This window comes from Strix aluco, chromosome 4 (genome assembly GCF_031877795.1).
Source record: "Strix aluco isolate bStrAlu1 chromosome 4, bStrAlu1.hap1, whole genome shotgun sequence".
Lineage (NCBI taxonomy): Eukaryota > Metazoa > Chordata > Aves > Strigiformes > Strigidae > Strix > Strix aluco.
The window spans coordinates 79,651,604-79,668,593 of NC_133934.1; the positions used below are offsets into that span (position 1 = coordinate 79,651,604).

The following is a 16,990-nucleotide window of genomic DNA, read 5'->3' on the forward strand; positions in this document are numbered from 1 at the left end:
CTTCAGAAGCAGGTCTTGTTGTGACGCTGATAACGAATAGGTTCTGTGTGAGAGAATTTTCAGGATTTACAGAGCCCTGGTTTTAATCTCATTCACACTGGCACAACACTAGAACTACTTTTTAGCACCCACCTTTAATTTCTTAAAATTCTTGAAATTAACAGTTCAGTCCCAGTCAAATCTCATCTAAATCCTAGGTGTCATATGCTGTTATTATTAGAAGAAACACAGTCAGTGGAGTAGTATCAACATGAGATGAGGCTCAGGACACTCTCGCTTTTAGTTGAGGAAGTCCTCAAAAAACACACAAAACATACTATTCTCTTACTAGATGCATGGCAAGTGAGCAAGTAGCTCTCAAAGCTGGTTCAGCTTCAGAGTTGCCAAAGCATCTTTGCTGCTTCATCCAGGCCTTGTAAAATGTCAGAGGGGAAAAAAAAAAAAAGTTCAAGCATAAAGGCAAAACAGAGGGCAGCACCTTCACAATACTTGCTTTGCCTGTGGAGTTGCTTCCATACAGTCAGCTTATAGTGTAAATAGTACTACCCTGGATGTCTGCTCCCACTTTGTTACACACACACAAAGGGTACAGATTTGAACCCTATAGCTACTGGCTAGAGAAGAATCTTACTCTGCAAGGACAGTTGTATATAGCAGAAAATAATGAGGCTTTTACAAATATGTCTTTCCAGCTTTTAAGAACCAAAGGTCTTAAGTACTAAAAAGCCACGATCAAGGAGATGGCAACTCTGCAAATTCCCAGCATGTCTGACTAAAGATGTGAAGGCAGCAATTTGGAAAACAGCAACACATGAGCTAATGAAAAACAGAGAGCAATCAGTGTGAAATAGAAATTATCAAGTGCTGAGTGTCAGGGTTATGATTGTATCCATTCAAAGGAGATGATAGTCTGTAAGTATTATGCCTTTGGTAGCCGTTGTTGTCATCAGAACAGAACTAGTTAGCAGGTAGAGATCATCTTCTTTAAGCTATTGCCTGGTAGACTCTTCATATGCTATTTTCTCATCTCTTGTTTTGGGCCTGCCTTGACACTGGGTATTGATAAGGGACAACAATACAAGGAAAAAAAAATTAACACTTGTAAATCAAAGAATCATTCTTTCCATCCCCAAAGATTCAAAACCTAAATAACCACATCATTTTTTACAAAGAGATGATTAAACTACTAATGATGCAGGAAGGACAGAAAAGTTCAGCAGAGATTTCGTTTTTATCAATAGAAGCAGACTGAGGGCCTTGTACTATATGAGAAGGAACTACTTTCTAAAGCAGCACAGGCCAATTTCTAAACTGTCACTAGAAAAGATTGAACACCATATTTTTAAAAAACAACAAACCCATGGGCTCTTCAAACACATGTAGTAGGTACCAATAATAAAACAGCTGGCAGACCTTACTCTCTTTCAGAAACCACTATTTCTAATCGGGATTAACAAAGATTGCTACAAACTGGGATGCTAGTCTGTTCCTTTTGTGGTCCAGAAAGACAACATCTTTTGTGGCAATACTTGATGATAACAGATTGTTAAAAAGGTTAAAAAAGAGAGTCAAGGACAGGGAAAAATTTGGTGAACTAAATGAGCTGCTCAGTAGATAGAGCCTATTAAAACAAATCCCACGTTTCAATACCTCCAACTACAAAGTTTTACAGACATTTCTGAGATCTTATTGAAATACAAAGTAGATCGTATGTATGGAATGAGGCACCTTGTCCTGGAAATTTCTGAAATGAATCTATTATGCAAAGCAGAAAAAGAAATCAATAATAAATCATCTTCCACTGCAATACTGGAGCTAGAGAACCCTTTGTTTTACAAAGGGGAGAACAGCAATTAGGAGCTTCAAGGTTATTTTACTTCTCTACATTACTAAGAATCAGAACTCAGCACACAGTTCTGCTTTCCACAGTTAAACAAGACCTTGGAGAAAGCAGGGTAGACACAGCAAAAGAGACACAAGACTAATTACTGCCTCATTGAAAAAGTACTTCATATTAGGAATGAAGAACATATAGATATCTACATTGTGTAAAATAATGCTGTGGCAAGAAACCTGACAGCTCTAGCTGGCAAATAGATTTACATATCAAAGCAGCACTGTGCAGAGGTACAGGTTTGGATTCTGACTGGACTTCAAAAGCTCAGTCAAAAGGAAACCAAAAGGTACTTTGACTGCAGAGTAAAAATGTTTTTTCTAGGACAAAACCAAGAGTGATAAACAACTCTTCAATCTAGCACTGTCATGAGAAGAATTCGTAGCCCAAAGGTGAAGCTAGACTACTAGAGCTTTTGTAAACACACACATTTTCCTCAGTAAGGATGAGGAATTACTAGAACATATTAGCATGGGAAGTTATGTTTTTCCTTTTACTTATTTATGCTTTTAATCTAAAAATCAAGCCGAGATATTCTATGAAATGTGTTAGTTCAAATAAGAGGCTTCTGGACCCAGTAAAGTAACTGAGAGAAATTACCAGGGATCCAGAGCAGAAGAGAGCAAATCACCAGTGTCCCCCTTCAGCTGAAAACACCTGGCTTGAAGAATTTACAGGAGAGTGTCTGGTTTCAACATAACTGTTGGGTTTTTTTAAAGACCACAGAAGCCATCATAGCAGGGAACTAACAGAAGGCTGCAAAGTTGGATTGGTGAGGGAAGAGAGAGCAGTCAAGCAGCTTTAGGAAGTAAAGAATGGAAAGGAGACGGAAAGAAACATGGTTTGGGAAGGAAGGAACATAAAACCTTGTTGCAGTGGTAGTTCAATATGGTAAGGATTAATGATAGAACCTAGTAGGTTCTGTCAGGGAACAGAGAAGAAAATGAAACTGAAAATGTTCAAATAGGGATGCCCATTAGCCTCTGCATCTTTTTGACTCTCACAGGCCCAACGAGTACCTCGAGACGTCGATAACGTTCATATACATAGTGGGGAGGCAAAATAGACAAACTTGTGAATTAAGATGTTCTTGTGCCCCGCAATTTATTCTCTTCCAGGCCAGGCATCTTACGTTATAGAGGGTGTTAAAAGTAAACTTTGCTAACCATAGTGGTAAAGAACACTTCAACCGTTTTCCTCTTACCTGTATTAACAAATGCTATATCCTTTCTCTGTCCCCTCTACTCCAGACTGAATAGTACCAAATCCCTTAATCTTTTCTTACTGGTCACATTTTCTAGATCTCTGGTGATTCTCATTTCTTCCCCCATGACAGTTTCTCCGGTTTTTCTACACCTTCACAAATTCAGACAAACTTTGTACAAGAAGTCTAGTATGGGACTTTCTACCACTGAGTAGAACAATTATTTCTTGCATCTTAAAAATAATACAGCCATCCAGTTTCTCTTTTCTAGTACGATTGCCCTCTATTACACAGTAAAAAAAAAAAAAAAAAAAAAAAAAAAGAAAAATCTTGCATCAGCAGAAATGGTATCCAACCCTTCCTAAGGGAGGATTAAAATAAAATAAAAAATTAAGTCTTTAGGTGTGTAACTTTATTCATTTTGGAAAATTTGGCTTTAAAATTGAAAACACTGTACAGTGCATATCTTGAAACAGCAGTAGATGAAGGGATGAATCAAAGTCATGTCAGAACCACTTCAATGTTTTCATTCCACAATTGCTCTGGTTCTCTCCTTTCAGCAGAAACATAATGCCTTTGCAAACAATTGTATCAAAATAAAGCCTCCCCACCTAATGGCTTTTCATTCTTGAGGTCAACACAGGTAAAATGCATCATTCAGTGCTGTCAAGCATGACAGCAAATTAGAGCACACCAAAAACACATTAAAAATGGAAGGCATTTTTCCACTGAATTCAAAAGATTCCTGCAGTGCAAGTTATTTGACAGGTTTTGTTGTATAAGAATTCATACATCTTTGCTGACTAAATGTTTTCAAACTTTATTAAAAATCCAAAGTTTTTGTAAAACCCTTAAAATTCTATTTAACTTGGGAGAAGTGTAGCTTTGGGTTTGTTTTAAGGCTGCTTGAAAATGACTCATTAGTTGGAAACTCTTTGCCTCTTAAATGATGCACCTTTGTGTCTGAAAGTACTTAAATTATACCACTGCAACATCTTTTGCAGGTCTGCAAACTGTTCTCAGATTTGTGGATGTGAGGAGATAGATGCACAAAACCTGCCTACTAAAAAGGAGAATTATTCAGCAAGAGGATGGTATGCTAACTTGTATATGGTAACACGGAGTTGATTTGTAAAATCATTAGTAAAATTAGAGAAATATTACCTCCATGTAAGAGTAGACAGTTGTTTTAGAAGAATACAGTCATTAACACGCACAAATCTCACCAGTAACTACATTCTGCCAGCTTAGGTGATCAAATTCAAACCAAGGATTGCTAACAAGCTGGCGAAATTCTGTATTTGTGTTACAAAAGGAAATAACAAAACACCATTTAATTCTGCCGAGAAATTAATTTTACACTTGCATATTGTGCATTAAGAAGAATACCTATTCTTAAGTGACCAGATAACATTTCTAGATTTTATGAGCAAGCATGTGACTTACTATAATATTGTATTAGAATCTGTGAGAACTGTGTAGCTCACAGCATTACAAAAGCCTGTATTCTTGTACCTTCTTAGGTGGCAGCTTCAATCAAAACCCTGACGGGCTATTCAGAATTAAGGAGCCATACTCCTTGCCTGGAAAAACATTAAGAAGCTTAAAAAGGCTGAGGCTCCTTTTATCAGCCTCAGGGAGGCCTGGATCAGCCCCTGAATCAACTCTCTGGCTGAACAGTCTGTCTTTGAAAGCTAAAGCTAAGAAAAAGGGTGGAAAAAAAAAATCACATACTACCAGAAAACTGCTAGGTTTTCCTTCAGGTTTTCACCCAACACACCTCTTCCATGCAATTTATTTGCAGTAGCACCAGTCAAATACTGGTGAGAAGGCCTCTGAGTGAAATCCCAGGCCAACTAGAATTAATAGCAAAGCTCCTGCTAACTTTAGCAGGGTCAGATTTTCACCCCACAGACCTGGGACCACATTGAGCAAAATGCACAGAACAAATTTACACTTTAGATCATATTCTAAATTTGTCTTTCTACAGAGCTATTTTTTAGTAGCTAAAAGTACATAACACAATGTTTTCTTTAATATTTTAGGGATTGCAAATACTCTTTAGTGCATTTCAGTAGGATTCCTTTATTCAAAGGGAATTCTAAGTTTTAAAATTGCATTCCACACAAGGTTTGAAAGAAGCCTGAACTAGTCCCACAAAGTTCACATCAGCAAAACATTATAGCTTTCCGTATCAGCAAGCTCTCATTATTCTTTTGGCAACAGTAATTGAAAACAAGGTCTAGAGGGCAGCAATGACAGGAGTGTCAAAAGGTTGTGTACTAAAATACTACAAAATAAAAAAGGTGAATTCTACAGGTAAATAAAAGCGTTACTCATACAAAGTATCGCTGAACATAAGCCAGGTGCAGAGGCATTGGACTAACCAAATCTAAGCTGATTTTTGCATAAAAATCACCACGAAAAAATAACAAAAGCTTCCAAAATCAAATATGGTAAAGTTAAAAATAACCACTCTAAGTTTACTGCATGTCATTGCTCGATTACAAATCTTTGAACAAACTTAACATTATGCTGTCTGTCTACTTACCCCAGGAATAAATCGTTAAAACCAGCTGAACCTTACCTACTTCGCATTTAATTTGTACCAACATCTGTTCTGTGAAATGAACGGCAGGCTCAACCCTGAACATTCACAAATCGGAGCTGCCAGCATGCACCATAATTAGTAGGTTAAAATTCTAGTACTTCTGCCCAAATTTTTAGTTTAATAGCAGGAATGGGAACAGTTTCCTCAAGTTAGAGGGATCAACTTTCCCGAGAGCTGCCAGCCATTCTTTCTCATACGTCACTGATAAAGGTTTCCCAGCAGCTCTCTTAAATGGCAGGAAAAGTAGTTATCCAGATAAAGCACCTAAAGGAATCTTTCTTACATTCAGGTTAGACAAAATGCTATTATTCAAAAGGTATACTCTCCCATTAAAGGGTGAAACTTCTGCCTGGAATAACCCGATTGTGTCTGTGCAAGGGAAGTGACGGGGCAGAGAAAAACGCACACGTTTTTCTCCTCACATTCGATACATACACACACACGTTTCAGTGCTCAGAGTTGCCTTTGTATTGATGCAAAATTAAATGCTTTTAAGAGGTCTTTAGAAGCTAGAACATAAAAACATAGAAAACAGCAGGCTCTTTCTTGAGTGTTGCTAAAGCAGCTGCAAACTGTACTAAAGCAGAGCACATTCTCTCCTGCTGCTGGGCCTTTAGGCGTTTTTTCCTGAGTTGTACAACAGCAATTACAGTTGTGCCTTCTTTCAGGCACTCTCTTGGGAGGTAAATACCCCTGAGGGAATATATTTAATGTATTTCTAAGCACCAAACCCATCAAAAGAGTAATCCAGATAGAATTTCTTTTTAAAGTATTTCCTTGTGCTATAGTAGTAATGACAGTATTGAATTTTCAACCTTCTTTCCCACACCAAACAAGTTTTAAGTGAATTTCCAGATGTTACTCGCTCAGCACACCTTCCTGTAGCCATGTATTCTTCCTGTAGTTGTGCCAGTCACATCAGTATACAACCACCCTTCAGTCAGTACATACTTTTGTTACTAGCATAGCTGCACACATTTATTGCCACAGCTTTTCTTATTCTGTTGATATCTGGGACAGATGATGAAGTAATCTAGCTGAAAGAATCACTCAATTTAGCAGAGACTGAAAGTGTTGTTAATGAAAACATCTAGCAACTGTCTCCTTTTGTGTCCCTGGGTGTATAAGGAATAAGAATTACCATCTGTTCAGTCACGTCATTCCTTTTCCCCCATTGTATCTCATCGTTATTATATCACCCCACTTAGTCGTGCCACAAAGACCTGTATATTGATCAAGTGACAGCAAAGTAAGATGTCTGTAAGATACACAGGTAGCAGTTCACAGCACCTTCTCCTGTGTGCTAAGTGAAATGCAAGAAAAATAGACAAAAAATGCATCTCCAACCTTTCTTAAATTAATATCCCCATTTGATTTTAATTGCATTGGTTGCACACTACTTCAGAAAGAGCTAGAAAATAATTGGCTAGTGAAATCTAGCTTGTTTTTTCCACCCCCCCTCAGCTGGCCAACCTTTTTCTTTCAGTATAACCAGAGAAAACACAAACCAAAAGCCATTTTCAGCCTGTCATAGCTTTGTCTCCCAATTACTGTACTGGCTCCTAAAAGAGATCCTTCTAGCTGTAAAGTTGCCAAGCATACAAAGTGCCAGCCCTGGGGAATGGGTTGGTGCATTCTGTGCTTATGAAACACGTCTTCCAGTTTCCTAAAGCCCACTGTAACAACAACTGAATGAAATTATTTACTTACCCAAACCTTAAGTAGAAAGGATATCATTTCCTTCAAGCTATGAATACTGTGCACATTCCCAGCTGCCTACTATTACTTCCATCTTCATTTGTAAACATGAGAAACTTGCCCCTGACAGGATCACAATGAACCAGAGGTGTGGTTGATCTAATATTGAAAATGTTTTTAATGTCCCTTAAGCTACATAACCTTTTGTATATGAGGAAAGTGACAATACCAAACAATTGTTTCTAAATGTTCAATTACTTCTTGGACAATCAAAAATAAACAAGTCACATCTCATTGTTTTGCTAACAGATACCCTCAGTGCACTGCCCAAAAACATTGTGTTGCCCTACAGATGGGATAAAGAAACCACTGGAAGTCATATCCAAGGTGCTCGTGTCATTGTCAAGTCATAAAATGAGTAAGTTCACCTCAGCTTGACCAAAATGTCTCAGCTAACCAAAGTGTGAGACAGTTCTTAATCCATAACAGAATGCTTACTTCTCAGGCACACAGTTATCTGTGGCTGGATTGGTTTATAGAAGTGGTAGTCATAAAACTACAATGATTTATACTACTACAAGAAGAGAAACAGACTGATTATAGATAGAATGTAATAACTGGTTTTCAAGAGAAGATATACATTTTCTGGTTTGCAATAATTAGAATAGGAAGCCTTAGCAAACTCAAAGAAGCTGTTGCTTTTCAGTGACTATTCTCATAACTATCAATGCAGATTTCTTTTATCAAGTCTGCCCATTCAGGACAAAATATTTTAATGGTGTTTCAGAACTGTTTTGAGGCCCACTGGGAAATACTCACAAATTTAACTTTCTGTCAAATGCTGTGTTAGAATGCTATTCAGACATGTTCTACACTTTTAGGATTACATCAAACTATTCAGGAAGTTTACAGAGATTATTGTGAAGTGAAGGCAGATCCTTACACAGAGTTATTTAACTGACTTGCAAACTTATTTTACAAACCTTCCTGTCTGCCTTTAATTAAGAGGAACTTGTGTCAAATTTTGATGAATTCTCAGTGAACTTAATTCACGTGGATGATTGGGGAAAAAAATGCAGCCTACAGGAAAAAAAAAAAAACATAAACAGAAAAAAACCACATTTACAAATAAGATTCATCAAAGGAACATGCAAAAAAATGCAATATACACATATCAGTTGATATAAATAATCACTGGTCCGCTGACGCCTTTGAAGCAGTAACAATCTATGCAAAACAAGGATGTTCTTCTGTATAAATAAGAGCAAAATGGACTTAACCAGCCTATCTTACCATTTTTCCAGGCTCTCAGACATGTTCTAGATCAACTGAACTCTCTTTATGTAACAAAGGTTAGCATTCATTTTCTCTTTTGTTTCAGTAGTTGGCCCTGATTCCAAAATCACCAAAGCTCTACCTTGTACCGTTGAGATTTTGTACCATGTACAGCTGACCACGAGGGATTGACTGTTACTGTCAACAGTCCTCCATAAAGGCCACTGAACAAACAGTATTGTGATAACAGTATATCCCACTAAGAGTTCATAGCCTGCTATAGCAGTTCACATTAATTGTGACATTATATGTTAAAATGAATAAAATATGCTGATTTGTGTTCCTATGTGTTCATGGCATTTTACATATTACTTAAAGAAATAATAACTATTTGTTTATTTAATGTGAACTATCTTCCAGATGGTGCATTCTAAGATATGTATAATTAAGCATCTTAATCTTACCATTGTCTTCAATGGAGAAATAGAAGATGTCACTGGTAGCATTATCACCTTCCTTCAGGACGTAGCTGATCTTCATTTCATCAATATCAGCTAAGAAAAGAATATGCTAAATGAATCATCACAGAATTTTGCTACAGAACATAGGACATAGTTCATTCTACCTTTACTGTTTGATTACTTACTAATACGTTGGCTAATTTGTCGATAAAGCATTTCAGCTACCAAACTTGTATAACGTGGCATGGCTTCTTACACTGGTCTATACTCAACAACACAACATAAGTTTAGTTATTAGCTCAAAGAACAATAGCAAAAAGACAGTGAGATACAGTTTTACCATAAATATTTATTTTTAAATACTAAAGTCACAGCCTTGTTTCAGCACATTAGCATGAATTACTTTACTATAACTAAGTTGAATCTGTTGGAAGTAAAGACCTGCCCATTTTTTAAAGATCAATTTAATCCGTTTTTTAAGTTTTTCTATGATACACAAAACTGTTGCAGGTACATTGGAAGTGAATATGAGAATGTATTAAACAAATCACAAATAGCTCTAAAAGTGATTAAAATTTTTATTAGATACTCCCAGAGAATAAGGGAAAACTATCAGGATATTTCTATTACCCTAAAGTTGCAAGTGTGTTATCCTGTGCCACATTTCATCAATGCGAAGGTTTCAGAGAAGTCTTTTACTTTTGCTTTTATTTTAGTTAAATAAACAACAGTTTCATTTGATATAAAAATGTTTGGGATATACCTAAGTGTTCTTTATATTCCATTCAGCATTAAGCTGTTCTGACCTATGGAGAGACTTATTCCCCTGCGGTTACCCATTGCTCTTGTCCTGGCATGGGAGATTTGGGTGCTTTCTGACAATTGAAAACGTATGAAACATTCTTGAATGAATGGCAAATGATTTTTCACAACACTGTAGCTTGGCAGATGAACTGCGGACTTTTAAAAATAAATTGTGTTACCATAATCTTAAAGCTAGAGCCTGTCTGGAAGTTATAGATAAAGACATAAAATGGAGATAAAGACTTTTTCTCTCCCCAGATTGTTTTCTCTTGCTAAGGAAAGGTAACACACCTGAGCACATAAAAATCATGGAGACCTCTAATCCTATTATAGCCTCTAACGAGAACTTTGGTATTGTCCCCCTTGCTGATAGTCAAAGCACACTGGAGGTAGATGAAATCAAGGCTGGAAGTTTCCTTGTGAAAGCTTTCAACATAGTGTTCTACCCTGGAGAGATGAATGACAGCCCTAAAGCCAGCAAACTCCCTAAGATCGGCTGGAGCACAGGGACATTTATAGAAAGTCTGTCTGCTGTTACTGTGCCCCACCATCCTCTAAGGCTCTTCCCCCTGCCCAGGTTTGGTGGAGCTGACCTGAGGGACACCTCCCTACCTACTGAGCTTTCTCTGTGGAACAGAATCGCACAAAATGTCACCCAAACTACTGAGGCTATACTGGGTTTCCCCTGCCCCCATCCTTTTTTTTTAAAGATACTAGATCCAGTGATATACAGAACTGTTAAGCACCTTTCCAAACAATTTTCTCTGAAGGCAAATAGTGGTTTTTGAGCCTGGGTTTAATTTCCAGGCAAGCAAATGGGTACTTCAGTCTTCAAAAAGAAACTGGTGCAGGATCTGCAAACCACCATTTCGGATTTTATCCCACCTTCTTATGAGCAGTGCCATGCTATGTATATTTAACACACGGTAGGAAACACATTGATGCATGCACATACAACACAGAACTTTTCTATTGTGTTTGCATAGGTAAAACAAAGCTTCATTTCTAAAATGCATGTATTATAATTCTGATCATTTGCATATACTTTGTAGTTTAACAGACATTACTTTCTACAAACAAAGATCCAAATGATATAACACAAAATAACAGCTCATTGAGCCCAATGTTTCTAAGCAAACACAACCATTAGCACCAACCTTGCATAAATGTTCCAATGCTCCCATTTCCAAGGCCAGTATTAATGATGAAGCCATGCTGCGGCCCATCTGTTATTTTGTATTTCAACAGCTTGTGAGGACTATCTCGATCTTCTGCCTTTAGTACCTTACTAGTGATCAAGAAGCCTAGGTGCCCAGCTAGAAGCCTTCTCAGAGTAGGGGCACCCTTGTTCACCACTAACTGTGGCACTCTGTTGTCCAGTGAACTGATCTGAATCTTCATCATCTGGGATTGATGGATCTCCTTGCTAGTGTCAGGGAAAACGTAAAAGTTTGTGTGGGTCCCATCAGTCACAGTGAAGGAGAAACTATCCTGGCTGGTTTCCGTACCATCATGTCTGTAGCTGATAAGATTCTCACTCAAGTCTTGTTTGGTGAAGCTGGTGACTGGGTAGCTGTTGTTGTACAAAATCTGGCCATGCACTGGAATCTGAGTGACCGTGAACAGGAGTAAATGGTCAGGCGTATCCCCGTCTTCCACAGTCAGCTCAAATGGGGTGATCAGCCTGGTCTCCCCTTCCTCAACAACCAGGTCACCAATAGTTAGAATTGGCTTTTTATTGTCCACATCTGTGATAGAGACCCTGAAGGTACGGAAGACTGGGTTATAACCATCCGTCACTTCAAACTCAAAACTGTCCATCTTCACCTCATCCTCTGCAGTGTGAACGTAGTAAATCTTGTTGCCAGCAAGTTGGAGTTGAGTAAAGGAAACAATGGGTACTCCAGGACTGTCTGAATTCTCTAGATGGCCCCGGACTGGGGACCGGGTGACACTGAAACACAAATTTTCATCAGGACTGTTAACATCACTTGTGCTGAGCAGATCAGTTGTGAGTGTCACTTTTCCACCTTCTTTCAGAGTTACACCCTTGTTGATCACCTCAGGGAAGACCATATCAATGCTACCAATGGTAATATAGAAGTACCTGTCTATCAAGGCATTAATACCATCAGTGACATCAAATTTAATCAGATCACGCACTCCGTGTAGGCCAGTATGAACATAGCGGATAAAACCCAGATCTAAATCATCTTGTGTGAAGTTTGTGCCTTGTGTAATGTTGCACAGCACTTCGTCTTGTCTGTTCAGATGCTGTAAGAAACCCTGCACAGGTGCCAAACGGATGACATAAACAAGGCTCTTGTCCTCTGAATCGATGTCTGTGGCTTTAAGGTCTTGACTAGAGATGACCTTTGACTTGCCAATCTCTACTTCCAGACCATTGTTGATTGCCATCCTGGGGGTCTCATCATCTACCAGGACCACCATAATCGGCACGTTCTGCTCCACTGTGTGGTGTCCATCAGTCAGCTGAATTTGGAAGCTATCTTCTTTCGTCTCTGAGTCATCATGTTCATACACAATGCTGGAAGTCTCCCGGATTTCCTCCGGGGTGAAGCTGTGAACAGGCACGGTGCCTGTGGACAGCTGCTGCACAATCTGCCCATGTTTAGGAGGGACAGCAATAACAAAACGCAGCTCATCTGGAGGCATGTCTGCATCGGCCCCATTGAGGATGGGCGTGTCAATCACCAGGCTCATCCCCTCAAGCACCACGAATTCACGCACAAACAGCTCCGGCTTTTCATCGTTGGTGGGGACGATGACAATGGGGAAGAAATGGTGAGGCGAGAAGTTAACACCATCAGAGCACTGGAAAGTGAATCTATCCTCCACAGGCTCCACCCCTTTGTGAATGCTCTGCACATAGTTGACATGGCCCAGACGAACATCTTTGATGGAAAAAGCACTAATGGCACTACCAGCTCTAGACTTCTCGGACCCTGGGGCTGGAGAGACATTTTCCAAATATCCTGAAGTGGACTGAGCTGTGACAACGCACAAGATGTCATCTCTAGGAGTATCTACGTCCTCTACATCCAGCTGATCCAGAGTTAGAGTGCTCTTCCCTCCCTCGAGGACACTGAGCGGCTCTGCCGCAACCATCACTTCAGGTGCAATGCTGTCCACAGGCAATATAGTTACAGCCACACGCACCCTTTGTACTGCGCTGACACCCACCACCCGTTCACTGGAGAGGTCAGAAATGGTGAGATTGAAAGAATCGTACCTCTTTTTCAAGCCAATCTCTCCACTAGTGTGAGCGTAGGCTACTGTTCCGCTGATGAGGTCATGCTGGGTAAACTTTTCTGATTGCACTCCATCCACGAGGATGTCACCCAGCTTGGGTGGATCCTGCACAATGAAGGTCAGCACCAAGTCATCTGTATCCTCATCTGTACCCTGGATAAGTGATGTAGTAATTTCAGTAGCACCATTTTCCAGGACATCAATGGCTGCTCCCACCCGCCTGTGACCACCAGGGAGAGCAATACTTGGGTTTTCATCATCCACAGGCTGCACAGCAACCTTGACTGTGATTGGCACGTGGTGGACTCCATCACTCACTTCCAGCTGATAAGAATCACTGGCAAACTCATCACCACTGTGCTTGTAGGAGATGCGCCCACCAGTAATATCATCTAGCAGGAAAGATTCCCCTTGCAGGATCAGACCCTCCTCCAGATAACGTAGATGGCCGTGCTCCGGAGCTTGAGTTACAGTGAAGACAATCTGGTCTGCAGACGTGTCCTCATCTGTGGCATCCAGCTGATGGCTGGTGAGAAGGAAGCTGTTTCCTTCAAGCACAGTGAAGCCTGTATTGGTGATCTGAGGTGGCTGGTTGTCCACTGGCTGCAGGAAGAGAGTAAAGGTACCTTGGAGAGAATTGCCAACTGAGTCCTCTACAAGGAAAGTGAACTGAACCACCCGTGGTGTGATCCCCAGCTCCTGCTCGGGGGGTCGATACGCTACCTTGTGGTGGTTGACCTGGGCTTGGGTGAAACGTGTAATGGACATCTCAGGACTGTCAGCCAACACAATCTCTCCAGTGACCACAGAGTGGTTCTCATCTGTGTCAGTTGGGGGTGTCAGTAAAGTGTATTTCAGCTCCCTGTCATCTGTATCCAGGTCAGTGTACTGTAAATAGTGCTTCTTAAAGACAGTCAGCTGGTATTCCTGCACTGTCATCTGCAGGCTAGTACCAGGGAACAGCGTAGGGGGCAGGTTGTCTACAGGTTGGACTTTGACAGTGAGCACATGCTCCCCTGACCTGTTAGGGGGGTCGTTGTCGTCCTGCAGCCAGAACACGACACGGCCGGTCACCGGGCTGGCGCTGTGAGCTCCCGTGTGCCGGAAGAACAGCCTCCCGTCGAGGATGTCCTGCTGCAGCCACTCGCTCACCACCCTCTCATACACATGTTTATCCTCCACAAAGTGCCAGGGGGAGGAAGAGGAGTCACTCTCCAACCCTGCTCCATTTTCTTTGCTCTCATGAGATGCCGGTTGCTCCGCCTGACGCAGCAGCAGCTCACCAAAGGGGTGGGAGTGTAGTAGGGACACTGCAGAGTCCCCAACCAGGACAAAACGGATAGAGGCATCATCAGAGTCAATATCTGTGGCACTGAGGACAAAAGGTGAGATTTGGACAGTCTGGTGCTCGCTCAGCACCAGCCCCGTATTTGCGTTAAGCAGCGGTGGCTGATCATCATCAGGGGCAATGGTGATGGGGTATAGAAATTCGACCTGGTGCTGCCCGTCGGCCATGCGGAAAATAATGTTGTCACTGTAGCTGTGCTCACTGCCATCGTGCTGGTAAATCACTCGCCCTGCTGCGAGCTCTGCAGCAGTGAAGTGCTTGCGGCTGGGCGGTACACCCAGTACCTCGAGCTTCCCGTATCGCAGGCCCCGCGTCACCCAGACCTTCACCTCTTTCAGATTATCCTCATCACTGATCTCCAAGTTGCCAGACAGGGGCCGTGACTGGCCCTCAAAGAGCATCAGCTGCAGGCCAGCCACGCGACTGAAAGTGGCCACAGGGGCCAATGTGTTCATGGGCTTTACCAGGATCACGAAAGCAAAAGGCTCTGAGGCAGCGCCGTCAGAGTCCAGCACTTCCATTTCCACCTGGAAAAGCCGCTCGCGGTCCGAGTCCAGGGTAGGGGGCTGGTAGGCAATCTTCAGCTCCCTCACCTCCTGCTGCGAGAAGGCACCGAGAGGGCGGCCGGGGTCATCGGTGCTGAGCAGGAAGCCTTGCCGCCGCGGGTCGCTGGGCCAGGCAGAGATGAGACTGAAGATCAGGAGGTCCGGGGGGGTCTCCAGGTCCTCAGCAGCCAGCACGTCCGGGGTGAGGGCCGTGAGGGCGAACTGCTCCACCTCCAGCATCAGCAGCGCCAGGAAGCTGGGCTTGGGCGGCGTGTTGTCGGCCCCTTCGCGGATCCGCACCAGCACCTGGAAGTACTCCCGCTGCCCGGGGCCGGCCGACACCCTCGCCGGGATGCGGTCCCGGCCGGGGGAGGCGGTGGCCGCCGTGTGCTGGTAGCGGATCCCGGCTCGCAGCACGGCAGAGCAGTCCCCGCTGTAACCGGCGGGCAGCGGTCGGCCCTCGGCGTCCAGCAGCCGCCCGTAGGCGGGAAGGGGGCCGGCGGCCTCGGGGGGCAGCAGCGTGAGGCGGCAGCGCCAGCCGGGGTCCCCCTCGGGGAAGCTCAGCACCTTGCCGTCCAGGGGCGCGCTGAGCCCCCGCAGCTTCTCCACGGGCAGGGGCAGGTTGCGGCTGAGCAGGCGCAGCTGCTGGAACAGCACCTCCACCTCCAGCGTGAAGGGCACGACGAGGGTCCGCCGGGGCGAGTCGTAGCGGAGCTGGAGGCGCAGGCGGTACCGGCCAGGGCTGCGCGCCCCGAAGTGGGTGTAGGTGACCTGCCCGCGGGCGAAGGCGCAGGGGAAGCGCGGGGGATCCACGGCGCCGGCGCGTTGCTGGCCCGGCCCGCTCCCCACCGCCGCCACCGCGCACCGGTCCCCCGGCCGCACCCGCAGCACCAGGTCGGCCGCCGGGTCCAGCCAGACGGAGCGGCCGAGGGGGACGCGCAGCCCCCGCCTGGAGACCAGGATAGCGGAGGCGTCGGGCTCCGGCGGGGGCTCCGCCGCTCCCCGCGCCCTCAGGGGCCCGAGCAGCAGCATCGCTGCCACCACCGCGGCAGGAGCCCCCCGGCACCCCCCGGCCATGGTCCGGCTGCTGCGGCTCTGCGCCGCCCCCCGCCCCGTCGTGGCTACTAAAGGGCCGCGGCACCGCCCCGGGGGTTGGGAAGGGCCCTCCCCCCGCGCTGGGGCTGGGGGGTGCCCGGGCGAGCCGCGTCCCGGAGCGGGGGGGGAGGGCAGCGAGCCCGGCCCTGCCCCCGGACCCCTGCCCGGCCGCAGCATCGCGGACCCTGGCGCAGCATCGAGGGCGGAAAATAAGGAGGGGGGGAGATGAGGGAGGAGAGCGGGGCTGGAGGAGCGAGGGGGAGCTGCAAGGTGAGGGAGGGGGGAGCCGGCGCTTCGGGCCGAGCCTTCCCGGGCGGGGACAGGACTCCTCCGGCTGCCGGGGCAGGGCAGCCCCTAGGGGCTCCCGGCCGGTGCCTGCCCGACTGAAAACCCGACATAAATGTCCTCCTCTCTCGAGGAGGGGGGGAAGCGAATTCAGTGGGAAGAGCAGATGCAGGCGAACAAAGCCAACACGACCATCCCCCTTCGTGCTCTAGAAGGGGCTGTTGATATTTCATCACGAAGTTTCCTCCCCTTCACCCCCAAACTTGGCATACAGCTCGTGCTAGGTGCAGACAGTAAAAGGGGGTGGGAAAGGAGGATATCGGCAAACCACGCTGACTTTAGGAAGTTTGCTTACTGCTAAGCGACTTCCCCCAGCCAGACAAACGAAAGCAGCCTCGGCAGCTTCCCCTTTACTGGGGACCGTTCCTGCCCAGTTTCACTTGCTCAGTCCTTGCTTAGGCTCTTGGCTGAGGACAGCAGATAAAAATGCTATTGGA

At 44.1% G+C, this 16,990-nt stretch overlaps 1 protein-coding gene across 1 annotated transcript in view; it reads right to left on the reverse strand.

Annotated features, from left to right (window-relative positions):
- Positions 1 to 16,190, reverse strand: part of FREM3 (FRAS1 related extracellular matrix 3) — a 69,607-nt gene extending 53,417 nt beyond the window's left edge. The window contains exons 1-2 of the mRNA XM_074821284.1: positions 11,105 to 16,190; positions 9,147 to 9,236 (exon numbers count right to left, since the gene is read on the reverse strand). Of these exons, the coding sequence (XP_074677385.1) occupies positions 9,147 to 9,236; positions 11,105 to 16,190 (5,176 nt within the window). The remainder of the gene's footprint in view (positions 1 to 9,146; positions 9,237 to 11,104) is intronic.
- Positions 16,191 to 16,990: the final 800 nt, after the last annotated feature.